At 43.7% G+C, this 27373-nt stretch overlaps 1 protein-coding gene across 1 annotated transcript in view; it reads left to right on the top strand.

The window, feature by feature from the left end:
• Window positions 1-21981, top strand: part of nfkb1 (nuclear factor of kappa light polypeptide gene enhancer in B-cells 1) — a 51615-nt gene extending 29634 nt beyond the window's left edge. The window contains exons 9-24 of the mRNA XM_079582358.1: window positions 2021-2125; window positions 2200-2291; window positions 3477-3615; window positions 5766-5915; window positions 6350-6451; window positions 6638-6784; window positions 7670-7799; window positions 7869-7980; window positions 13575-13776; window positions 15336-15505; window positions 16925-17027; window positions 18105-18217; window positions 18288-18357; window positions 19704-19867; window positions 19930-20059; window positions 21761-21981. Of these exons, the coding sequence (XP_079438484.1) occupies window positions 2021-2125; window positions 2200-2291; window positions 3477-3615; window positions 5766-5915; window positions 6350-6451; window positions 6638-6784; window positions 7670-7799; window positions 7869-7980; window positions 13575-13776; window positions 15336-15505; window positions 16925-17027; window positions 18105-18217; window positions 18288-18357; window positions 19704-19867; window positions 19930-20059; window positions 21761-21852 (2021 nt within the window). The 3' untranslated portion in view covers window positions 21853-21981. The remainder of the gene's footprint in view (window positions 1-2020; window positions 2126-2199; window positions 2292-3476; window positions 3616-5765; window positions 5916-6349; window positions 6452-6637; window positions 6785-7669; window positions 7800-7868; window positions 7981-13574; window positions 13777-15335; window positions 15506-16924; window positions 17028-18104; window positions 18218-18287; window positions 18358-19703; window positions 19868-19929; window positions 20060-21760) is intronic.
• Window positions 21982-27373: the final 5392 nt, after the last annotated feature.

The following is a 27373-nucleotide window of genomic DNA, read 5'->3' as shown; positions in this document are numbered from 1 at the left end:
CTCTGGTGGATAGTTTGGGAACAGCAAGCAATGTTAACCTCTTACCTTCCACCTGAACCGAGCACTTTCTCTCCAGTTTGGTTTTACTCAAATGTAAAAGCTTATTGGAAAAAGTGTAAAAAAATTTTTTTAAAAGGAAGCGACAAAAATGTGACAAAAATAAATAAAAAAGTGACAAAAAACCATAAATATGTGACAAAAATAAATAAAAATGTGACAAAAAATAAATAAAAATGTGACAAAAAAACTCTGGCAAACATGAGATGAAAAATAATTTTTTGCATCTTTTCACCATAACCGGTTATATTTTGGTCGTTTATTCATGACAAATACGCAACACGACTGAAACAGCTGATTTCATTCCGTCGTGTTGTTTAGTTCACAGACCTGTCTCTGTCAGGCTCTTCTCCCACTCTCGCAATGCATTGTGGGCAGGGCTGGACTGGCAGAAAAAATCGGCCCGGGACTTTTGGGTCAAGACCGGCCCTCCAAAAAAAAAAAAAAGTCATATTCAATGCAATAATCGAGGTGAGGAGCAAAACAATAAACCCTTGGCTTGAACTAAAACAGTAAAAGCTACGAATCGAGGACAATAGTTGCATTTTGTTTCTGCCGAATTCAAGCTAACGCCTCATAATACTCAACACTTTCATCTTTTCATTTATAACTTGACGGAACTTTTGTAAAATTACTTAACAATCTTAAAATGTGAGTTCCGTTAATGAAGTTCCACTCGCGACTGCAACACAAATAAACTTCTCAAAACCAACCAAATTATCGCACTGTAGATTCAAGATGAAATGTTAAAACTCACCTCAGAGTTCAGGAGGTGTGGAGTGAGAATAGAAATCCCAAAAAGGCCAAACATTGTAAATCCTTTCAATGGAAACTAGAAGATTTACAAACTGCACTGACGACGAGGGGCAAGACGGAGTCACCTGACCAACTCCCAGCATGCACTTCTTTGCAAACATTTGTCTATAATGTATACAAAATAGAGGTCTAAGGTTCTGTGGGTCCTGGAGGGAGTTATAATAAACTATTTCCTCTTATATTCGCAGTGTGAGGGGCATGAGTGTTATGTCCCAGAGGCCCATCGCTCATTATACGAGATTATCTGTGAACCATGACTCGAAGAAAGCGCTACTAGAGGGGTATAAAAAGCGTCATATCCCTCTAGTGGAGAAGTTGTGCAATTGCATAAGTGTAATGATAGAGATTCTGTCGGCTTTTCCCGTTAATTGTGGGCCGGTGTAAGGTAATATGGGCCTTATTTCGGTGTGATTGGCCCATCTGGCCCGAAAGTACGTCGGCCCACCGGGAAAACTCCCGAATCTCCCGATGGCCAGTCCAGCCCTGATTGTGGGCTATATTGACCCGTTTAGTGACCATCGATGCTCACTACTTTTCCAGATGCATTGTGGGAAATTTCGAGTGGGCTACTTTTTTCTCTCTGGACATTCGGACACTCCTACAAAATGGCGTGAGCACTATATAGTCACTATATAGGGGATAGTGCGGACATTCAGATACAGCCCATGCTACATTAAAACAAATGTTAACGAAAGCAAAAGCCAAGTTTTAGTAGAACAAAATCAATAATTGTAGTGATGTAATGCAAAATGTAAAGAACAACAACACCTGTATCTGCAGCACCGACATTAGATGATTTTGAAAGTGTCAGTTCAGCTTTTCTGAGTCCATTTTTAACACATGCCTTTGTTGACGTCAGCGACCTGTGCCAAAGGAGCGAAACAGCGCCCCCAATTTCACGCTGGTGGCCAAAAAGTGTACTGCATCCATATTTACCATTGAGAATGAATGGGAGAGAGTTGGTGTTACCCAGATGTAGGTCACTCTCTGGCCACACTTTGGTCTCCTGCTCTAAAAGGAGTGACTCCAGTCGTGTGTGGGACGTCCTGAGGGTTATAAAGGTCCTCTTCGTCGTCAGGATGAAGAGCGTGTGACTTCAGTGACTTTGTAAGACTTTTGTCTGTAAACGTGACTTTCTCCTCCTCAGAGGCTCCGAACGCCTCCAACCTGAAGATCGTGCGCATGGACCGGACGGCGGGCTGCGTGACGGGCGGCGAGGAGGTCTACCTGCTCTGTGATAAAGTCCAGAAAGGTAGGGAGGCGGAGAACACGCTACTGTCACATGTGTGTGTTTGTGTGGTGTCACATGTGTGTGTTTGTGGTCAGACGACATCCAGGTGCGCTTCTACGAGGAGGACGAGTCGGGGCTGATCTGGGAGGCGCTCGGAGACTTTTCCCCCACCGACGTGCACCGACAGGTACGATCACTGATACTACTACTACTACTACTACTACTACTACTACTACTACAGATGCTACTAGTACTGATACTGCTACTACTACTGATGCTACTACTACTACTGATGTTACTACTACTACTACTACTACTACTACAGATGCTACTAGTACTGATACTGCTACTACTAATGATGCTACTACTACTACTGATGTTACTACTACTACTACTGATACTACTACTACTACTACTACTGACACTACTACTATTACTGATGTTACTACTACTACTACTACTACTACTGATACTACTACTACTACTGATACTACTACTACTACTGATGCTACTAGTACTGATACTGCTACTACTACTGATGCTACTACTACTACTACTACTGATGCTACTACTACTGATGCTACTACTACTGATGCTACTACTACTGATGCTACTACTGATGCTACTACTGATGCTACTGCTACTGATACTACTACTACTACTGATGCTACTAGTACTGATACTACTACTGATACTACTACTGATACTACTACTACTACTGATACTACTACTACTACTGATGCTACTAGTACTGATACTACTACTGATACTACTACTGATACTACTACTACTACTGATACTACTACTACTACTGATGCTACTAGTACTGATACTACTACTGATACTACTACTGATGCTACTACTACTGATACTACTACTACTACTGATACTACTACTACTACTGATGCTACTACTACTACTGATGCTACTACTAGTACTGATACTACTACTACTACTAATGATGCTACTACTACTACTACTACTACTACTACTACTACTCCTACTGATACTACAACTACTACTACTACTACTACTACTACAGATACTACTGTGTGCGATGTTTGCCAGTAATGTTGTGGGCCCTTAGCATCTGTTGGCTGACTGTTTAAGAGTCTGATACGTCCTCTAGTGGAGGACTTGTGGAATTGCATCTATGTAATGATAGTGATGCCAATCCCTGGAGCCTGAAATGCAACAGCGCCATCATGTGGACGTGATCCTCTGGCTCTACAGGGTCAGATCTGTCCAGCTCTGAAAGTAAATGATCAGCTCCTGCTTCCTCTTCCTCCTGCGCAGCTCCCTCCGCTCCCTCTCACCTCATGTGACGCTTTAATTGACAGTTTTCTCACCGTTTTGTTTTGAATCTTCACAGTTCGCGATCGTTTTCAAAACTCCGAAATACCGAGACCTGAACCTGCAGAAGCCGACGTCAGTGTTTGTGCAGCTCAAGAGGAAGTCGGACAACGAGACGAGCGACCCCAAGCCCTTCACCTACCACCCGCAGATCATAGGTACCACCCATAGATCATAGGTACCACCTGCAGATCATAGGTACCACCTACACCTACCACCCACAGATCATAGGTACCACCCACAGATCATAGGTACCACCCACAGATCATAGGTACCACCCATAGATCATAGGTACCACCCGCAGATCATAGGTACCACCCATAGATCATAGGTACCACCTACACCTACCACCCACAGATCATAGGTACCACCCATAGATCATAGGTACCACCCATAGATCATAGGTACCACCCACAGATCATAGGTACCACCCATAGATCATAGGTACCACCCACAGATCATAGGTACCACCCGCAGATCATAGGTACCACCCACACCTACCACCCGCAGATCATAGGTACCACCCATAGATCATAGGTACCACCTGCAGATCATAGGTACCACCCACACCTACCACCCGCAGATCATAGGTACCACCCATAGATCATAGGTACCACCCGCAGATCATAGGTACCACCCATAGATCATAGGTACCAGCCGCAGATCATAGGTACCACCCATAGATCATAGGTACCGCCTGCAGATCATAGGTACCACCTACACCTACCACCCACAGATCATAGGTACCACCCATAGATCATAGGTACCACCCGCAGATCATAGGTACCACCTACACCTACCACCCACAGATCATAGGTACCACCTACACACCTACCACCCACAGATCATAGGTACCATCCGCAGATCATAGGTACCACCTTCACCTACCACCCATAGATCATAGGTACCACCCACAGATCATAGGTACCACCCGCAGATCATAGGTACCACCCGCAGATCATAGGTACCACCCATAGATCATAGGTACCACCCACAGATCATAGGTACCACCCACACCTACCACTCGCAGATCATAGGTACCACCCATAGATCATAGGTACCACCCGCAGATCATAGGTACCACCTACACCTACCACCCACAGATCATAGGTACCACCCGCAGATCATAGGTACCACCTTCACCTACCACCCGCAGATTATAGGTACCACCCACACCTACCACCCGCAGATCATAGGTACCACCCACACCTACCACCCACAGATCATAGGTACCACCCGCAGATCATAGGTACCACCCGCAGATCATAGGTACCACCCATAGATCATAGGTACCACCCACAGATCATAGGTACCACCCACACCTACCACCCGCAGATCATAGGTACCACCCATAGATCATAGGTACCACCTGCAGATCATAGGTACCACCTACACCTACCACCCACAGATCATAGGTACCACCCATAGATCATAGGTACCACCCACACCTACCACCCGCAGATCATAGGTACCACCCATAGATCATAGGTACCACCCGCAGATCATAGGTACCACCCATAGATCATAGGTACCACCTGCAGCTCATAGGTACCACCTACACCTACCACCCACAGATCATAGGTACCACCCATAGATCATAGGTACCACCCGCAGATCATAGGTACCACCTACACCTACCACCCACAGATCATAGGTACCACCCATAGATCATAGGTACCACCTACACCTACCACCCATAGATCATAGGTACCACCCGCAGATCATAGGTACCACCTACACCTACCACCCGCAGATCATAGGTACCACCCACAGATCATAGGTACCACCTACACCTACCACCCGCAGATCATAGGTACCACCCACAGATCATAGGTACCACCTACACCTACCACCCACAGATCATAGGTACCACCTACACCTACCACCCACAGATCATAGGTACCACCCACAGATCAGAGGTACTACCCACAGATCAGAGGTACCACCTACAGATCAGAGGTACCACCTACACCTACCACCCACAGATCATAGGTACCACCCACAGATCATAGGTACCACCCACAGATCATAGGTACCACCCACAGCTGGTGGTGCCAGTAGAGGCAGGGTAATGCAGTGGTTGGCACTCACGCCTCACAGCTATAAGGTCCTGGGTTCGATTCCCACCTGGACGGGCTTCCTGTGGAGTTTGCATGTCCTCCTCGTGTCTAAATGTAGATGATGAATAATATGTCGTATGCTTTAAAATATCGGCCGTATCGTATCGTGTGCGATATATCGGTGGCCGCGTACACAGGCCTGGCCGGCTCTGACTCTGCTCTTTGTTTTTGATTCTGCGTTTGCTCAGACAAGGAGGAGGTGCAGAGGAAGAGGCAGAAGACTTTACCAAACTTCCAGGACTTCAACGGGCCTCACGGGCCTCACGGGCCTCACGGTGGCGCCGCAGGGGGAGGCCTGTACCGAGGGGCGGGGCCTGGAGGCGGAGGCGGAGGCGGAGGTCAGCTGTAAATACATTCTCTCACAAGTTCTGTAGGGCTGGTGCAATTCTTTACATACCAGTACTTTAATGACACTTGGTTCATTTGTGGCAAATATTCCCATTTTACCCCAATTTTTCCCACTTTTTTAAAAATATTTTCCTTTTTTTTCCACATTTTTTTTTGTTTTTTGTTATATTTATTTATTTTTCCCACTTTTCCCCCTGTTTTCAACTTGTGTTTCACTTGTTTTCCTTTTAAATTTTGATGAAACAGCATCAAAACTTCAATATAGAGATTTTATATTTATTTTCGGGTCCTGCTTTCGACACCAGTACGACCTAAACCTTTTTCCCGATACCAGACTGATGATGATGATGATGATGATGATGATGATGATGATGATGATGATGATGATGATGATGATGATGATGATGATGATGATGTCGTCCAGGGTTTTATCACGGCCTCTCCACCTTTAACTACGGCGCAGGAGGAGGAGGTTTCTCCGGAGGATACTCGGCTGGACTGGGCTCTGGAGCCGGAGCCAAACACGGTGAGGTCACACCTAACCAAACCAAACCAAACCAAACCAGACCAAACCAAACCAAACCAAACCAAACTGTCAATAACCAAACTGAGAATAACCAAACCAAACCAAACCAAACTGTGAATAACCAAACTGGGTCCTGTTTCTAACCGTGTGGTGAGGAGCCTTCAGGACTAACGTCTGGTTCTTTAGCGTCTGGAGGTTCAGCGGTTCCAGACGACGAGGATCCGGACGACGACTCGTCCTCAGGGGCCGTTCTCACAGACTCCGCCCAGGACGAAGGCTCCCGCCTGGGGCAGAGCGAGGAGGAGGCGGGGCGTCCTCTGGAGGAGCACACGGGTAATCCCAGGTCAAACTCATCAATAAATGAATAATAATGAGCCCAATGTGACCTTTAGCTTCATCAAGAACAACGGCTAACACTTGTATTGCACTTTACAAGCCTGGGTCACAAGTTCCTCAAAGTGCTACATAGTACACATTTACTAAGTGACTATATATATGTATATGTTGTTCATATCCTGAGCTCTTATTATGTCAGTGCCCTCTGCTGGACACATGTGGAACTCTTTCCTTTTTTTTTTTTATTTGATGCCCCCTTGTGGCTAGAATGAGCATTCTGGTTATTCTTTACACAGGAATAGGCTACAGACTTACTTTTTTACATACTCTGGATCTAATGCTCTACAGGGCAGGGGCCTTATTACATCATCTCGAGGGCCGGATCGGGCCCACGGGCCGTATGTTTGACACCCCTGTTTTAGATGGTCTTTTTAGTCTTAGTAGTTTAGTGGTTTGTTCTGGGCCGTGTTGCTCAAAATCAGAGACAAGAAGAAACATATACAAGAAAAAAATATCTATATGCTTATAATTTATGTACATGTATATTCAGTGTTTGGGGTAAGGCATTATAAAAGTAATGAGAGAAAAAATATATTACGTTTTTCAGTAACAGGAATAAAACATTACTTACACAATATATGATAATATATGATTCAAGTCACTGGAGTTACAAGTGCATTTAAATGTCAAAACTCTCCCAAATAAAAGGCGCCCAAAACTTTTTTTTTTATTAAATGTGTTGGCATGTACTGTGTGTGTATCGGTTTAGTAGTTCTTTGTACTAATATAGTATTTGTACTTTCCCGCTCCCCTGACTGTCTGTGGTTGAACGTTTCCTGATTTGTGCAGACGTTTTTCCGACTTTTCCTCCGTGTTTTTCAGAGGACACAGTGTTAGACGCAGCTCGTCGCCAGGTGGAGGCGCTGTTCCACTTCTCGGTCTCAGGAAACCCGGCCTTCCTCCTGGCCCCACAGCGCCACCTGCTGTCAGCGCAGGACGAGGACGGAGACACGTGAGCAGTGACGTCATGTATGTTCCGTGTCGCGATGCTCTTCAGGAACACGTGTGTTTGTGTGTGTAGAGGGCTGCACTTGGCCGTAGTGCACAGCCAGCAGGAGGCGCTGCGGAGCCTGACTCAGGTCCTGTGTGTGCTCAGTGGAGAGGAGCTCAACATGAGGAACCACCTCTATCAGGTAAACCAGGGCCTATTCAGGTAAACCAGGGCCTTTATCAGGTAAACCAGGGCCTTTATCAGGTAAACCAGGGCCTTTATCAGGTAAACCAGGGCCTTTCCAGGTAAACCAGGGCCTTTATCAGGTAAACCAGGGCCTTTATCAGGTAAACCAGGGCCTTTTCAGGTAAACCAGGGCCTTTTCAGGTAAACCAGGGCCTTTATCAGGTAAACCAGGGCCTGTTCAGGTAAACCAGGGCCTTTATCAGGTAAACCAGGGCCTTTTCAGGTAAACCAGGGCCTTTATCAGGTAAACCAGAGCCTTTATCAGGTAAACCAGGGCCTTTTCAGGTAAACCAGGGCCTTTATCAGGTAAACCAGGGCCTTTATCAGGTAAACCAGGGCCTTTATCAGGTAAATCAGGGCCTTTATCAGGTAAACCAGGGCCTTTTCAGGTAAACCTGGGCCTTTATCAGGTAAACCAGGGCCTTTATCAGGTAAACCAGAGCCTTTATCAGGGAAACCAGAGCCTTTATCAGGTAAACCAGGGCCTGTTCAGGTAAACCAGAGCCTTTAACAGGTAAACCAGGGCCTGTTCAGGTAAACCAGGGCCTGTTCAGGTAAACCAGGGCCTTTATCAGGTAAACCAGGGCCTTTATCAGGTAAACCAGGGCCTTTATCAGGTAAACCAGGGCCTTTATCAGGTAAACCAGAGCCTTTATCAGGTAAACCAGGGCCTGTTCAGGTAAACCAGGGCCTTTATCAGGGAAACCAGAGCCTTTATCAGGTAAACCAGGGCCTGTTCAGGTAAACCAGGGCCTGTTCAGGTAAACCAGGGCCTTTATCAGGTAAACCAGGGCCTTTATCAGGTAAACCAGGGCCTTTATCAGGTAAACCAGGGCCTTTATCAGGTAAACCTGGGCCTTTATCGCCTTTATCAGGTAAACCAGGGCCTTTATCAGGTAAACCAGGGCCTTTTCAGGTAAACCAGGGCCTTTTCAGGTAAACCAGGGCCTTTATCAGGTAAACCAGGGCCTTTATCAGGTAAACCAGGGCCTTTTCAGGTAAACCAGGGCCTTTTCAGGTAAACCAGGGCCTTTATCAGGTAAACCAGGGCCTTTATCAGGTAAACCAGGGCCTTTATCAGGTAAACCAGGGCCTTTTCAGGTAAACCAGAGCCTTTATCAGGTAAACCAGGGCCTGTTCAGGTAAACCAGGGCCTTTATCAGGTAAACCAGAGCCTTTATCAGGTAAACCAGAGCCTTTATCAGGTAAACCAGGGCCTTTTCAGGTAAACCAGGGCCTTTTCAGGTAAACCAGGGCCTTTATCAGGTAAACCAGGGCCTTTATCAGGTAAACCAGGGCCTTTATCAGGTAAACCAGGGCCTTTTCAGGTAAACCAGAGCCTTTATCAGGTAAACCAGGGCCTTTATCAGGTAAACCAGGGCCTTTATCAGGTAAACCAGGGCCTTTATCAGGTAAACCAGAGCCTTTATCAGGTAAACCAGGGCCTTTATCAAGTAAACCAGGGCTTTTATCAGGTAAACCAGGGCCTTTATCAGGTAAACCAGGGCCTTTATCAGGTAAACCAGGGCCTTTATCAGGTAAACCAGGGCCTTTATCAGTTAAACCAGGGCCTTTATCAGGTAAACCAGGGCCTTTATCAGGTAAACCAAGGCCTTTATCAGTTAAACCAGGGCCTTTATCAGGTAAACCAGGGCCTTTATCAGGTAAACCAGAGCCTTTATCAGGTAAACCAGGGCCTTTATCAGGGAAACCAGAGCCTTTATCAAGTAAACCAGGGCCTTTATCAAGTAAACCAGGGCCTTTATGAGGTAAACCAGGGCCTTTATCAGGTAAACCAGAGCCTTTATCAGGTAAACCAGGGCCTTTATCAAGTAAACCAGGGCCTTTATGAGGTAAACCAGGACCTTTATCAGGTAAACCAGGGTCTTTATCAGGTAAACCAGAGCCTTTATCAGGGAAACCAGGGCCTTTATCAGGTAAACCAGAGCCTTTTCAGGTAAACCAGGGCCTTTTCAGGTAAACCAGGGCCTTTATCAGGTAAACCAGGGCCTTTATCAGGTAAACCAGGGCCTTTATCAAGTAAACCAGAGCCTTTATCAGGTAAACAGAGCCTTTATCAGGTAAACCAGAGCCTTTATCAGGTAAACCAGAGCCTTTATCGGGTAAACCAGGGCCTTTATCAGGTAAACCAGGGCCTATATCAGGTAAACCAGGGCCTTTATCAGGGAAACCAGGGCCTTTATCAGGTAAACCAGGGCCTTTTCAGGTAAACCAGGGCCTTTATCAGGTAAACAGAGCCTTTATCAGGTAAACCAGGGCCTTTATCAGGTAAACCAGGGCCTTTATCGGGTAAACAGAGCCTTTATCAGGTAAACCAGGGCCTTTATCAGGTAAACCAGGGCCTTTATCAGGTAAACCAGGGCCTTTATCAGGTAAACCAGGGCCAGGTAAACCAGAGCCTTTATCAGGTAAACCAGGGCCTTTATCAGGTAAACCAGAGCCTTTTCAGGTAAACAGAGCCTTTATCAGGTAAACCAGAGCCTTTATCAGGTAAACCAGAGCCTTTATCAGGTAAACCAGGGCCTTTATCAGGTAAACCAGGGCCTATATCAGGTAAACCAGGGCCTTTATCAGGTAAACCAGGGCCTGTTCAGGTAAACCAGGGCCTTTATCAGGGAAACCAGAGCCTTTATCAGGTAAACCAGGGCCTTTATCAGGTAAACCAGAGCCTTTATCAGGTAAACCAGGGCCTTTATCAGGTAAACCAGAGCCTTTTCAGGTAAACCAGGGCCTTTATCAGGTAAACCAGGGCCTTTATCAGGTAAACCAGAGCCTTTATCAGGTAAACCAGGGCCTTTATCAGGTAAACCAGGGCCTTTATCAGGTAAACCAGGGCCTTTATCAGGTAAACCAGAGCCTTTATCAGGTAAACCAGGGCCTTTATCAGGTAAACCAGGGCCTTTATCGGGTAAACAGAGCCTTTATCAGGTAAACCAGAGCCTTTATCAGGTAAACCAGGGCCTTTATCAGGTAAACCAGGGCCTATATCAGGTAAACCAGAGCCTTTATCAGGTAAACCAGAGCCTTTATCAGGTAAACCAGGGCCTTTATCGGGTAAACAGAGCCTTTATCAGGTAAACCAGAGCCTTTATCAGGTAAACCAGGGCCTTTATCAGGTAAACCAGGGCCTATATCAGGTAAACCAGGGCCTTTATCAGGTAAACCAGGGCCTTTATCAGGTAAACCAGAGCCTTTATCAGGTAAACCAGGGCCTTTATCAGGTAAACCAGAGCCTTTATCAGGTAAACCAGGGCCTTTATCAGGTAAACCAGAGCCTTTTCAGGTAAACCAGGGCCTTTATCAGGTAAACCAGGGCCTTTATCAGGTAAACCAGAGCCTTTATCAGGTAAACCAGGGCCTTTATCAGGTAAACCAGGGCCTTTATCAGGTAAACCAGGGCCTTTATCAGGTAAACCAGAGCCTTTATCAGGTAAACCAGGGCCTTTATCAGGTAAACCAGGGCCTTTATCAGGTAAACCAGAGCCTTTATCAGGTAAACCAGGGCCTTTATCAGGTAAACCAGGGCCTTTATCAGGTAAACCAGGGCCTTTATCAGGTAAACCAGAGCCTTTATCAGGTAAACCAGGCGCCTTTATCAGGTAAACCAGGGCCTTTATCAGGTAAACCAGAGCCTTTATCAGGTAAACCAGGGCCTGTTCAGGTAAACCAGGGCCTTTATCAGGGAAACCAGAGCCTTTATCAGGTAAACCAGGGCCTGTTCAGGTAAACCAGGGCCTGTTCAGGTAAACCAGAGCCTTTTCAGGTAAACCAGGGCCTTTATCAGGTAAACCAGGGCCTTTATCAGGTAAACCAGAGCCTTTATCAGGTAAACCAGGGCCTTTATCAGGTAAACCAGAGCCTTTTCAGGTAAACCAGAGCCTTTTCAGGTAAACCAGGGCCTTTATCAGGTAAACCAGAGCCTTTATCAGGTAAACCAGGGCCTTTTCAGGTAAACCAGGGCCTTTATCAGGTAAACCAGGGCCTTTATCAGGTAAACCAGGGCCTTTATCAGGTAAACCAGGGCCTTTATCAGGTAAACCAGGGCTTTTATCAGGTAAACCAGAGCCTTTATCAGGTAAACCAGGGCCTTTTCAGGTAAACCAGGGCCTTTATCAGGTAAACCAGGGCCTTTATCAGGTAAACCAGGGCCTTTATCAGGTAAACCAGGGCCTTTATCAGGTAAACCAGGGCCTTTATCAGGTAAACCAGGGCCTTTATCAGGTAAACCAGAGCCTTTATCAGGTAAACCAGGGCCTTTATCAGGTAAACCAGGGCCTTTATCAGGTAAACCAGGGCCAGGTAAACCAGAGCCTTTATCAGGTAAACCAGGGCCTTTATCAGGTAAACCAGAGCCTTTTCAGGTAAACCAGAGCCTTTTCAGGTAAACCAGGGCCTTTATCAGGTAAACCAGAGCCTTTATCAGGTAAACCAGGGCCTTTATCAGGTAAACCAGAGCCTTTATCAGGTAAACCAGAGCCTTTATCAGGTAAACCAGGGCCTTTATCAGGTAAACCAGGGCCTTTATCAGGTAAACCAGGGCCAGGTAAACCAGAGCCTTTATCAGGTAAACCAGGGCCTTTATCAGGTAAACCAGAGCCTTTATCAGGTAAACCAGGGCCTTTATCAGGTAAACCAGGGCCTTTTCAGGTAAACCAGAGCCTTTTCAGGTAAACCAGAGCCTTTTCAGGTAAACCAGGGCCTTTATCAGGTAAACCAGAGCCTTTATCAGGTAAACCAGGGCCTTTTCAGGTAAACCAGGGCCTTTATCAGGTAAACCAGGGCCTTTATCAGGTAAACCAGGGCCTTTATCAGGTAAACCAGGGCCTTTATCAGGTAAACCAGGGCCTTTATCAGGTAAACCAGAGCCTTTATCAGGTAAACCAGGGCCTTTATCAGGTAAACCAGGGCCTTTATCAGGTAAACCAGGGCCTGGTAAACCAGAGCCTTTATCAGGTAAACCAGGGCCTTTATCAGGTAAACCAGAGCCTTTTCAGGTAAACCAGAGCCTTTTCAGGTAAACCAGGGCCTTTATCAGGTAAACCAGAGCCTTTATCAGGTAAACCAGGGCCTTTATCAGGTAAACCAGAGCCTTTATCAGGTAAACCAGAGCCTTTATCAGGTAAACCAGGGCCTTTATCAGGTAAACCAGGGCCTTTATCAGGTAAACCAGGGCCAGGTAAACCAGAGCCTTTATCAGGTAAACCAGGGCCTTTATCAGGTAAACCAGAGCCTTTATCAGGTAAACCAGGGCCTTTATCAGGTAAACCAGGGCCTTTTCAGGTAAACCAGGGCCTTTATCATGTAAACCAGAGCCTTTATCAGGTAAACCAGGGCCTTTATCAGGTAAACCAGAGCCTTTTCAGGTAAACCAGGGCCTTTATCAGGTAAACCAAGGAAAATCGACTTGATCTGTATTTTAGTCGGGAGGAACCAGAAGGAAGTGGAACCTTCACATTTACTTGATAATTCGTACGTTTGCTGAAATGGAGCCAAAACCGACTCTGAGCTCGACCCGCTCTGTTTTCCCAGACTCCTTTGCACATGGCCGTCATGACGCAGCAGAAGGAGGCGGTAGATGCGCTCCTATTGGCCGGCGCTGACCCCGCCCTCACCGATCGCCACGGCAACACTGCGCTTCACCTGGCGGCGTCGCTGGAGGCCGGAGACATGACCTCCCACCTGCTGCAGAGGGCGGAGGTCAGGGCGCTCACGGAGGTCGCCAACACAGCAGGTACCGCGGAGATTACTGCCAATCGGCTTGTTGCGCGGTGTGGCTATGCTAGCTCCTCTGACCTGGAGGTGTGAGCGCCTGGACTTCCTGTCGGTTTTCTTTTCCTGGAATAATAATCAGATTTTCTAAAGATTACGTTGTGGGCGGTGAGTTCCCGGTAGATGATCATTTACTGTGTGTTCAAATCATGAAGTTCAGATCAGAGACGCCTGTGATCATGAAGGATCGATAGTTTGTCTTGAAGCTAAAGGCTAACATGCTATGAAAAATATATATATAAAGGCACTATTTCAAGTTGTGTAATGCATTAACCGCTTAACTCCCATCTGAACCGAGCACGTTTTCTCGACGAAAACAATGATGGAAATGTGGCAAAAATGTCACAAAAATGTCACAAGAAATTGACAAAAAATTGACGAAAAATGACAAAAATGTGATAAAAAATTGACAAAAAAGGGACGAAAAATTGATGAAAAAGTGGCAAAAATGTGATAAAAATTTGACAAAAATTGACCAAAAAATGACCAAAAAATGACCAAAAAATGACCAAAAAATTACAAAAATGTGACAAAAATGTGATAAAAATGTGATAAAAAATTGACCAAAAAATTGACCAAAAAATGACCAAAAAATGACCAAAAAATTACAAAAATGTGACAAAAATGTGATAAAAATGTGACAAAAATTTGACCAAAAAATGACCAAAAAATTACAAAAATGTGATAAAAATGTGACAAAAATGTGATAAAAATTTGACCAAAAAATTACAAAAAAATTACAAAAATGTGATAAAAATGTGACAAAAATGTGATAAAAATGTAACAAAAAAATGACCAAAAAATGACCAAAAAATTACAAAAATGTGACAAAAATGTGACAAAAATGTGACAAAAATGTGATGAAAATGTGATAAAAATTTGACAAAAAAATGGCAAAAAAGTGGCAAAAATGTGACAAAAATGTGACAAAAATGTGACAAAAATGTGATGAAAATGTGATGAAAATGTGATGAAAATGTGACAAAAATGTGACAAAAATGTGACAAAAATGTGATGAAAATGTGACAAAAATGTGACAAAAATGTGACAAAAATGTGATAAAAATGTGACAAAAATGTGACAAAAATGTGATAAAAATGTGACAAAAAAATGGCAAAAAAATTACAAAAATGTGATAAAAAGTTGACGAAAAAATGAAAAAGAAAAAAAAATGTGACCAAAAAATGACAAAAATGATGGGGAAAAAAATGTGATGACGTGAGGAAAAAAGATCCCCTCGGTTCAGGCGGGAGTTAAGAGGTTAAATCAGCCTTTATCTTCAAGACAAACTCACTGATCCTCACAAACATAAACGTCTCCTCTATGGAAATATTTCTACCAGAAACTCACTGGTCTGAGCTCATCTTAATGGAAATGAATACGAACAGGAAGTACTAGCGCCCACAGCTTCAGCTCAGAGGAACTAGCGTAGCCACATTGTGCAACAAGCCTATAATACTGCGAATAATACTGCCAATAATACTGCGAATACAACAACGACGGCCCCGTGTCTGTGTCCAGGCCTGTGCCCCCTCCACGTGGCCGTCCGGTCCAATCGCCTGGGCTCGGTGCGGACGCTGCTGCGACACGGGGCGGACGTGGAGCTGCGGGAGCGGACCAGCGGGCGCACCTCGCTGCACCTCGCCACCGAGGCCGACAACGTGTCGCTGGCCGGCTGCCTGCTGCTGGAGGTGCGCACATCAGCCAGTCTAACGTCTCTGGGGGAGCTGTGTTTTCGCACATCCTGGGTGTGACCTGCCGAAATAAAAGCAGCCATTTCAAAATAAAAGTCTATGATGCAATGTACTGGAAACATCCACACTTTTAGATTCTGGTTTGTTGTGATGAAACCTTTTTGATTGGATGATCAGATGAACAGCGTGGTCAGAGCGAGTTTCTCTAAAAGACTGAGGCTGTGTCCGAATGTCCACACTCGTCCCTAATATAACCCCTCATTCACTACATAGACCCGCACTATATAGTGGGGAAAAAAAGTATTTGGTCAGTTTCACATAGACATTGTATTGGATTTTGGCCAAATACTTTTTTTCCCCACTATATAGTCACTATATAGTCACTGATTCTGTTGGCGATTCGGACACAAGACACTACTTTCTCCAAGCTGCAGATAAGTTTTTTTTTTTTTTAATTCTGAATTTATTTATTTTTACAAACGTTTATTTCATGAAACAGAACGACTGTTTTGGCACTTTTACAGGCGTTTTATTTGTCATTTAAATCAAAATTAAAACTATCATCACAAAAAAAAGTCACTCCAGCGTGAGCTCAGAGACGCCGAAAGTCGGTCAGAGCTCGGTGTCCGAACACCAGCAGATTGAGCGACTACGTCTGATAAAAGTTCAATAAACTCCGGGAATAAAGTATTTCCGTGATAAAAACCAAACTCCGAGACAGTGGAATATTTATGGATTAATACGAGTCAGATACTTTATATTTAACATGGATTTTACATGAATGGCTTGGATTATTCGAGAGGAAGCTCTCAGTCATTTAGCTCCAGCTAAAGGTTAGCAGCTAACGTTAGCATCTTTTCACCGTAACCGTTTTATTTAGGTCGTTTATTCATGAGAAACACAAACACTCGACTGAAACAGCTGATTTACTTCAGTCGTGTTTAGTTCACAGACCTGTCTCTGTCAGGCTCTTCTCCCACTCTCGCAATGCATTGTGGTCTATATTGACCCGTGTAGTGACCATCGATGCTCACTACTATTTCCAGATGCATTGTGGGAAATTTCGAGTGCACGACTTTTTTCTCTCTGGACATTCGGACACCCCTACAACATGTGACCACTATATAGTCACTATAAAGGGAATAGTGTGGACATTCGGACACAGCCTGAGATGTGTGTGTGTGTGTGTGTGTACTTGTACTTACAGCTTTGTCAGGACCAACAGAGTGAGGAAATTTTGGGTGGTCCTCACTTATCTGAAGGACTGTTTGAGGGTCAAGATGTGGTTTTAGGGTTAGGATTAAGGTTGGGGTTAGTCTGGGTGATACATTATGTCCTCACTGAGATAGAAGTCCGAGATTGTGTGTGTGTGTGTGTGCAGAGGAAGCAGCACTGACGGAGCTGTGTCTGTTTTAGGGAAACGCCGACGTGAACAGCTGCACGTTCGATGGATCGACTCCTCTGCACGTCGCGTCAGGACGAGGCTCGGCCAAACTCACGGCTCTGCTCATGGCCGCAGGTCACTCCTCTTTTCTGTCATGGACTTCCCTACAGGGGCGGGGCATCAATGCCGTGGGGGGGACAGTGTTTGCTCAGTTCCCCATAGACTTCCTATTGGGTTTCGGGCCAAATGCTTTTACTTTAAACACTGCAAAAGGTAATCTTTCCGGAGTCCCTCTGGGGGTGATACAGATAATTCAGAGTCACCAATACACACTAATGGAAGCGCGAAGAAGAAGCTAACAGGCTAACGGGCAAAGCTAACTGCGGGCGAGCGTCACTTAGACAGTGTTTACAGCCAAGTCTGAGGGGGAAAAAAAGATCTCCGTCTGAGCCAAACACGTTTTCTCCTGTTCTCACAAACTGATCTAAACAACTCTTTTTCATTTTCTTTTTCATCTCATTTTTGCCACATTTTTGTAGTTTTTTTTTGTAATTTTTTTTCTCACATTTTTCTCACATTTTTCTCCTTTTTTTCTCCTTTTTTTCTCATTTTTTTTCTTATTTTTTTCTCATTTTATTCTCACATTTTTCTCACATTTTTCTCACATTTTTCTCACATTTTTCTCACATTTTTCTCATTTTTTTCTCATTTTTTTTCTCATTTTTTTTCTCATTTTTTTCTCATTTTTTCCTCATTTTTCTCATTTTTTCCTCATTTTTTTCTCACTTTTTTCTCATTTTTTTCTCACTTTTTTCTCATTTTTTCTCATTTTTTTCTCATTTTTTCCTCATTTTTTTCTCACATTTTTCTCACATTTTTCTCACATTTTTCTCACATTTTTCTCACATTTTCCTCATTTTTTTCTCACATTTTTCTCACTTTTTTCACTTTTTTTTCTCACATTTTTCTCACTTTTTTCACTTTTTTCCCTCTTTTTTTTCTCACCTTTTTCTCTTTTTTTCTCAAATTTTCCTGACATTTTTCTCACTTTTTGGTTAGTCTTGTTGCTTTTTTATTCTTTTATGCTGCATTTTCATCCTCGTTTTCTTCTTGCCGCTCCTTTGATGCTTTCGTTTGAGCTCTTAGATTTGGGTAAAGCCGGCGTCAATGTCCTCGCTTCAGGCTAAAGCCCAGACGTCTTCTCGTGTGCAGGCGCCGACCCGCTCAGAGAGAACATGGAGCCTCTGTACATGTGCGAGGACGAGGAGGGCGACGAAGGCTACGTCCCCGGCACCACCCCGCTCAACATGGCCGCCACCGCGCAGGTACCGCGGGACCGCACGGCCGCGCTCGCCACGGCCGCCGCACACAGCTGACCAATGCTTTCTGTTTCAGGTTTTAGAGCTCCTGAACGGGAAAGAGTACGAGCCCGTCACTCCGCAGATCTCAGTCCCGCCTCCTCAAGGTCAGTCCCGCCTCCTCAGATCTCAGTCCCGCCTCCAGGGGCGGGGCGTAAATGCAAAAGGCCACCTAGCATTAAGCATCTCATTGCAGAGTTTTTCCTCTTTCTAACCCATGTTATAACACGGGTCGTTCGAGAGATGAAAGCAGCACTAAGTAACTTGTTTACCTTAATAAATCCTTTCCGTAGTGATACAGATACAGATAATTCAGAGTCACCAATACACACTAATGGAATCATGAAGAAGAAGAAGCTAACAGGCTAACGGGCAAAGCTAACTGCGGGCGAGCGTCACTTAAAGAGTATTTACAGCCAAGTTTGAGTGAAAATAAATGAACTCTGTCTGAGCCAAGCGGATTTTCTCCTGTTCTCACAAAACTGATCTAAACAACTCTTTTTCATTTTCTTTTTCATCTCATTTTTGCCGCATTTTTGTAGCTTTTTTTTTCTATTTTTTTTCTAATTTTTTTCTCACATTTTTCTTCTTTTTTTCTCACATTTTTCTCACTTTTGTCTCATTTTTTTCTCATTTTTTTTCTCATTTTTTTTCTCATTTTTTTCTCACATTTTTCTCATTTTTTTATCATTTTTTCTCATTTTTTTCTCATTTTTTTCTCATTTTTTTCTCATTTTTTCTCATTTTTTTTTCTCATTTTTTTCTCTTTTTTCTCACTTTTTTCTCACATTTTTCTCACTTTTTTCTCATTTTTTTCTCACATTTTTCTCATTTTTTTCTCATTTTTTTCTCACTTTTTTCTCATTTTTTTCTCTTTTTTTCTCATTTTTTTTCTCATTTTTTTTCTCATTTTTTTCTCACATTTTTCTCACATTTTTCTCATTTTTTTCCTCATTTTTTCTCATTTTTTTTCTCATTTTTTTCTCTTTTTTCTAACATTTTTCTCACTTTTTTCTCACTTTTTGTCTCATTTTTTTCTCATTTTTTCTCATTTTTTTTCTCATTTTTTTCTCTTTTTTCTAACATTTTTCTAACATTTTTCTCATTTTTTTCTCATTTTTTTCTCATTTTTTTTCCTCATTTTTTTCTCTTTTTTCTCACTTTTTTCTCACATTTTTCTCACTTTTGTCTCATTTTTTTCTCACATTTTTCTCATTTTTTTCTCACTTTTTTCTCATTTTTTTCTCATTTTTTTCTCTTTTTTTCTCATTTTTTTTCTCATTTTTTTTCTCATTTTTTTCTCACATTTTTCTCACATTTTTCTCATTTTTTTCTCATTTTTTCTCATTTTTTCATCTCAGTCCCGCCTCCTCAAGGTCAGTCCCGCCTCTGAAACGGGAGGAGCCGGAAAGTTTAAACACGCAGCCGTTCTTTACTTCGTCCTTTTCCGCAGGCGACCTGTCCAGCCTGGAGCCGGCTCTGAAGCAGGACGTGTGCCGCGCCCTGGACACTGGGGGATTGTGGGAAACGGTGTCCCACAGTTTGGGGTTGGGGATTTTAAACAACGCCTTCAGGCTCAGCCCCACGCCGGCCAAGACGCTCCTGGACAGCTACGAGGTTCGTTCTGGAAAGATGATTGGATTAAAGTTGAGCTGGGTTAAAGCGTGGCGACTGTGCAGGTTTCCGGGGGGACGGTGAAGGAGCTGCTGGCTGCTCTGAACACCGTGGGAGACTGCACCGCCCTGAGTGTCCTGAAGGGGGCGCTACTACAACCCGACACCTCCACACACTCGCCTGCAGACGCCACAGGTCAGATTGTTATTATCATCATCGCAGGGAGGGCTCGCGCTCTGGAGGTGCGTTCATGGGCTCCTCGGGAACTACGGCTTCCCCAGTGCGGGAGTTCACGTGGACGCTCGGCTGGGCAAAACGGCGGATGGGCTCGGGTCTTACTTGAGAAAAAAATGAGAAAAATGTGAGAAAAATGTGAGAAAAAAGTGAGAAAAAAGTGAGAAAAAAGGGACAAAAAAGTGAGAAGTGAGTTGAGATTAAAAAGAGTGTCCAGGCCAAGATTGTTTACAATTAAAATATGCAATAATTTGCCACAGAAAGTAAAAGGAACCTGTAATACATAATTATGAATAAATTATATTTACTTTACAGCCTGCAATGGCATTTTTTGTGTAGCATGTGATTGGGATTATTCATTGTTTTTACTTATTTACAACTAGCATAAACACTATCTTTAGCAGAACATTAATGTGTCATGTTATCTTTATCAAACAACATTAATGTGTCCATCCATTTTCTTCCGCTTTATCCGGGGCCGGGTCGCGGGGGCAGCAGTCTTAGCAGAGATGCCCAAACTTCCCGATCCACACACACCTCCTCCAGGCGACACCAGGCCAGGCCTGGAACACCTCCCGCGGGACCTGTCCCCGACCCGGAGGCGTAGGGACGCGACCCTCTCGTCCACTGACACGTGACGGCTGAGCTGGGGGGATATGAGCAAACCCACCCCAGCCCGCCGCCTCTCCCCGCGGGCAACTCCAGAAACATGGAGAGTCCAGCCTCTCTCCAGGAGTTGGGATCCGGAACCCAAGCTGTGCGTGGAGGTGAGCCCGACTATATCTGGTGTCTCTCAACCTCCCGCACAAGCTCAGGCTCCTTCCCCCCCAGCGAGGTGACGTTCCATGTCCCGAACGCCAGAAGCTGTGCATGTGGACCAGGTCGTCGAGGCACCTGCCTCTGACTGCCACCCAGTCCTCTCCGCACCCGACCCCTACGGATCCCTCTGCGGGTGGTGGGTCCACAGGAGGGCGGGCCCACGTCGTCCCTTCGGGCTGTGCCCGGCCGGGCCCCGTGGGCAGAGACCCGGCCACCAGACGCTCGCGTTCGGGCCCCAACCCCAGGTCTGGCTCCAGGGTGGGGCCCCGGCTGCGCCATGCCGGGCGACGTCTCGGTCCTTGAATGTGTCACGTCCATAAGAGTCTGAACTGCTCTTCGTCTGACCCGTCACCTCGGACCTGTTTGCCATGGGAGACCCTACCAGGGGCATGAAGCCCCGACAACATAGCTCCTCGGATCATTCGGGCTCAAACAACCCCACCACGTTAAGGTGGCAGTTCACGGGGTCGATTAATTTCTTTATCAAACAACAGAAGCATCTACCATTTCAAAATTGGTTCAAAAGAAATCAAAAAATGAAATAACTCGGTTAAAGTCTCACGTTCGTTGAGTTGATCAAATCAATCTTCCCAAGATCTAATACCGTCGTACATCCGTCTTTACCAGCAGAGGGCGCACTGTCACGGTGGATTCGCTTCACGGTATTTCTGTCTCGGCAGCTTCCCCGACTCCCACGACCCGGAAACGGAGAGTGGAAGAAAATGGATGGATGAAACGTTATCCTTAATCTGAAAGTTCATTCTAATATTTCACACCTTCTGCTTTATATTTCTGTATTTTCGATGAAGTTTTCCTCCGGTTTTCACCCCTCGCTCTCCGCAGACGAGCTCCCGCCGCCGCTGCAGGACCTGAAGCTGGACGTGCGGGTGGACAGCGGACTCTGTGACAGCGGCGTGGAACTGTCCAACGCCTGATCAAGCTCCGCCCACACCAGGACAATCCGCCCAATCACAAGGCAGCGACACGACATTACAGAGGGCGACCGGCCAATCGGAGGCAGAGGAAACACCCGGGGACTGACTGAGGCGACCAATCAGGGCCCGGCACCGCCTGACTCCGCCTTCATGACGCCTTGGGAAACACCAGCTCCAGACACCAGTGAATAATGATCACGATGATGATGATGATGATGCAGCCGTGTCTTTACAAACCGTCACAAATGCACGACTTTAGGGCAGAAAAAACACCTCTGATTCTTTTCCCTATTTTATCTCAATTTATTCAATAATGCTCCCTGTTATTTGGCTTTTTCCACTTTTTTATGCTATTTTTCCCCCATATTTTCTCCTCCATTTTTTACATTTTTTTCTGCCATTTTGTTCCTCGTTTTTTCCCCCGTCAGAGAAAAGGAATGAAACAGAAAACCAGAAAACTCTGATTAGACAAAGTAACGAGACATTACAAAATACATTTGAAGTAAAGTACTTTCACATCACCCGTGTTCGCCTCAATAAGCCCCCCCTGAATCCTGAAAGTGTAGCTTCACCCGAGTACAGTTACTCAAAATGAGTACTTTAAATACATGTATTTAGTTCCTCCCCAGCCACGAAACAGTTTCAGTCACAAATGACTCCACATCAGCGCTGGGTTTTTCCACAGTCGCAGCAGCTCCTGAAGTGAACACAGGGGCCACTCGGGGGCTTTGATTCTAATGAGACTTCAGGCTGTGAAAATAGCAACAAAACTGAGACGAAAACAATGATGGAAATGTGACAAAAAAGTGACTAAAAATTGATGAAAAAGTGGCAAAAATGTCACAAGAAATTGACATTAAATTTACGAAAAAAATGTCACAAAAAAATTACAAAAAATTGATAAATAATTGACAAAAAAATGACAAAAATGTGACAAAAATTGACGGAAAAAAATCTAAAATGTGACAAAATGTGACAAAAAAAATGACAAAAAAATGATAAAAAAAAGACAAAAATGTGACAAAAAATTGACGAAAAAAATTCTATAATGTGACAAAATGTAACAAAAAAGTGACAAAAATGTAACAAAAAAATGGACAAAAAATTGACGAAAAATTGACGAAAAAAATTCTATAATGTGACAAAATGTAACAAAAAAGTGACAAAAATGTAACAAAAAAATGACAAAAATTTGACAAAAAATTGACGAAAAAAAATCTATAATGTGACAAAATGTAACAAAAAAATGTGACAAAAAAGTGACAAAAATGTGCCAAAAAATTGCCGGAAAAAATTCAAAAATGTGACAAAATGTGACAAAAAAATGGCAAAAATTTGATAAAAAAAAAAGACAAAAAATTGATTAAAAATATGACAAAAAATTTGACAAAATGTAACAAAAATATGACAAAAATGTGACAAAAAAATGACAAAAAAGTTACAAAAATGAGTTGAATACCCAACAAAAAATGTTGGAAAAAAAATGTGATGACGTGAGGAAAAAGACCCTCTGGGTTCAGGCGGGAGTTAAGAGGTTAACCATTTCCCTGGCCCTAACCTTAGTTTGTGTCATGATATCTCACGTTTTCACAGCAGACCGTCCCTCCGGAGCAGAACATCTAGCACTGACCCTGATGAAGGCGTTGGTGTGTTTTAATGTCTCTGGCCCATTAATAAAGCCTTTTATACTTATACTATATATGAGAGCCTGGACCTGATCTTTCCCTCCACACGACACGGACACTTTGATATTATTATTATCATTTGAGGAAGTCTCTGCGGCTCAAGGCAGCGTCACTGGTGTTGTTTTTTCCCAGGCGTCATGAAGGCAGCGGACGGCGGGATCAGGACCAGGCCCGGGTCTGAATGTTTGACGAATGTGACGGACTTTGATATTATATTATTATTATTATTATGTTTGAATGTGTCCTTTGTGTTTTTGCTGAAATGTTGAAGCCAAAGAATTACGACTGTTTCTCTTCTTTTGTTTGTGGACGTTTCCATGGAGACGATCCGAGATGGCGGATCACTGTGGTTCAAACAGGTGCTAAGTGTTTGTGCAGGGAAGGAGCGAGGCATTCTGGGAGATGTGGTGTCCTCGCGCAGAGCGGTACAGACGACGGCTTTTTATGGTTTGATGTTTTTAATAAAACTCTGGAAGAAACGGATCGAGTTGTTTGTTGTTTTTGTGTGAAGGAGGTGCCGGGGGTTCAGTGAAGGCGAGGCAGGTTTGAAAACAGGTAAGGGGGAAACAATTTGGAGAAAAATCTCAACTTTCTCTAATTATTCAAAAACTGCTTTAACTTTTACCTCCCGCCTGAACCAAATGCCTTCTGTCCTCTTTGGCCATTATATAGGTCTGTGTAACACCTCATTTGAAAGCTAAGACCCACAAAACTGATCTTTTTCCTTGCGTTGTTGTTGTGTTGTGTCACCTTTTGTATGTTTTATTTTTTGTATTTTTGTCACATTTTTGTTGAATTTTTGTCACTTTTTTGTTGAATTTTTAGAAAATAGCAACAAAACTGAGACAAAACATTGATGAAAATGTGACAAAAAAAATGACCAAAATTTGATACAAATTTGACGAAAAAATGAAAAAAAGTGACAAAAAATGACAAAAAAATGACAAAAATGTGACAAATATTTGATAAAAATTTGACGAAAAAATAGAAAAAAAAATGACGAAAAATTGACAAAAAAAATTACAAATATATGATAAAAAATTTACAAAAATATGACAAAAATGTGATTTTAAAAATGTCCCGCTTGGTCGTATATAATGTTAAACAGTGATTCTCTGCTGGGGGGCCGGGACCCTAAAGTGGGTCACAGAACCATTCTCAGTGGGTCGCTATAGGGAACTTTTATTCAATATTTCCATCTGAAACTGCTCAGAAAAGTCTTAAATTGAAATCTACGGCTTGTTCAACAAAAACTTGGGTGGAAAATACCATGTTTTATTCGATGTGTGACGTGTTGCTGTTTGATTTGGGTCCTCGGTGATGGTGGGTCCCAAAGTCCTCACACTTGGGAACCACTGATGTAAAACATTGGCATTTGCAGAAAACAGTTTTTTTCATTTTCACTTTAAAACCCTTGACAAATGAGCAGGGACTGAAAACACGGATTGATTCTGATCAGGAAAGTCCAAGAGTTCAAATCCAGTGCCGTTAGTTTATGAGTTTATGGCTCCGTTTCCTTATCCACCAACGGGCCCTGAACAGACACGCTTGAATTTTGCATAAAGTCCATTCAATTATTCAAAATACTGCATTATCGAAGTTCTGCCCCACAGTACTGTAATACCCCATGTAAGGAAACTACACGGCTCAGATAACACCCAGAGTTTATGAGTTTATGGGGTCATTTCCATTTCCACCAACCGTTATCCAAACGCTGCACAACAACGAAGAAACACATCGGGAAAACAGTCATAGAAATATGATGAAAATGAGAAAAATCTGTTGTTTTCCTGTTGATTTCGTGATTATCGCGACGTGAAATGACCCTCAGAATGTCCCTGAGTCTTTGGGCAAGACACTTCACCACCGCTGAATGAGTGTGGCGTGTGAGTGAGTGGTCCCAGGCAGCTGTGGCTACAATAGAAGATAAACTTTGCACATCAATACAATAGAGTGACGTCACGACTTCCGGGTCGTAGCAGAGCGGCTAATAAATAATAAAACTCTTTGGCTCATGGGCCTGATAAATAAGTCTGTTCAGGAACTCTCGGTGGAGTTTCACAAATATCGATTGTGGTTTAAACCTCTTAACTCCCGCCTGAACTGAGAGGATCTTTTTCCTCACGTCATCAGATTATTTTTTAATCGTTTTTTTGTTGGGTATTCAACTCATTTTTGTAACTTTTTTTTTTTTAAATTGTCAAATTTGTATCAAATTTTTGTCACATTTTTGTTTTGTTTTTTCGTCAATTTTTTATCAGATTTTTGTCATTTTTTTGGTCACATTTTGTCACATTTTTGCCACTTTTTCATCAATTTTTCGTCCCCTCGGGCCGTGGCCTCACTGAGGGGGAAAATAGAATCTTTTAAGAAGCATAATTTTCTGGTTGAAAATCAACGTATTTCTCACATATAAGTAAATTCCAGTGTAAATCAGGTCCATATGGATGTTTATTCACAGCAGATTGTTCTGTAGAAGTGAAAAAACAGCAGTCAAAGCAAGCGCTAGCTAGCATTAGCATTAGCACGCTGCTAATATTTAGCACCAGGTTAGCATTCTCTGTTATTTATGTGTTTATGGGCTGTTGAACCACTTTGCTCCTCTCCATGTCTTTGCATCTTTATTTAGTAGAAACTATATTCATAATTCTGTGTTTGTTAAAGTAGTTTTTGAATAATTAGAGAAAGTTTAGATTTTTCTCCAAATTGTTTAACTGTTTTCAAACATGACCATGTATTAACATCAGTCACTGGGTCCATGACGCTGTGATGTTCCATGTTCCATGTTTGAGCGTCCTGAAAAGCGTCGTATAAAACGAACAGCGGGGCCATAAAGTCCTGACCGCCGCTCTGACCCTCGCCCGAGTCAAATGAAGGACTTATCTCTGCTCTGCTCGTTTCCATCTAACGTCTGGGACATGATTTGCTTAAGCTCCGTGTCCGTGTCCAGTATAAGAGCCCAGGTCCAGAGCCGTCCTCCACTGCTCTCTCTGAGGACAGAAGCTCACAGAACAGCGCCCCCTGCTGCACAGCCCACTCTCTCCAAGGTAAGACTTTGCTTCTGATTTTCTAGTTCAGACCTGACTCTTTAAAACGTTCATAGAGGCCGTTTGAGGACCAGCCCGAGTTTAGTCCAGGTGGTCAACCCTCTTCCCTCACAGCCAGAAGATCCCGGGTTCAGTCCTCCTAAACTTTACTCACTTCTCCAAAGAAGTAAGGAAAGTTCACCCCTGGTTTGAGGAACCCGTCCATCTTCTTCCACTTGTCCGTTACCGGGATCGTAACGCAGGTGGTGGGTCCACAGGAGGACGGGCTCATGGTTCTACCCAGGTCTGTTGGTCTCTCATAAGGGGCCGTCACCTATAGGACCTGTTTGCCCTGAAAGACCCTACAGGGGCACGAAGCTCCGATAACAGAGCTCCAGGATCATTCAGAATCAAACCCCCACCACGTTAAAGGAGGCGGCTCCAGGAGGGGGGTAGACACTTAAAATTGGCCATTTTACAATAATCATTAGTCTGGAAAGTGTTTCCCAACCAGTGATATGGGGGCCCCTAGGGGTACTTGGAACTACCGAGGGTTTAAAAAAAAAAAAAAAAAAGCGCTAGCTAGCATTAGCATTAGCACGCTGCTAAGATGTAGCACCAGGTTAGCATTCTCTGTTATTTATGTATTTATGGGCTGTTGAACCAAACGAAAAAAATACACAAAAAAACAAAAACGAAAAAAAAGAAAAAAAGAAAAAAAGAAAAATAAATAATAAAACGAAAAAAAAGGAAAAAATAAAAAAAGAAAAATAAATAATAAAACGGAAAAAAAGGAAAAACGAAAAAAAA

This window comes from Gobius niger (assembly GCF_951799975.1).
Source record: "Gobius niger genome assembly, chromosome: 24".
Classification (NCBI taxonomy): domain Eukaryota; kingdom Metazoa; phylum Chordata; class Actinopteri; order Gobiiformes; family Gobiidae; genus Gobius; species Gobius niger.
This window is presented reverse-complemented; position numbering and strand designations above follow the sequence as displayed.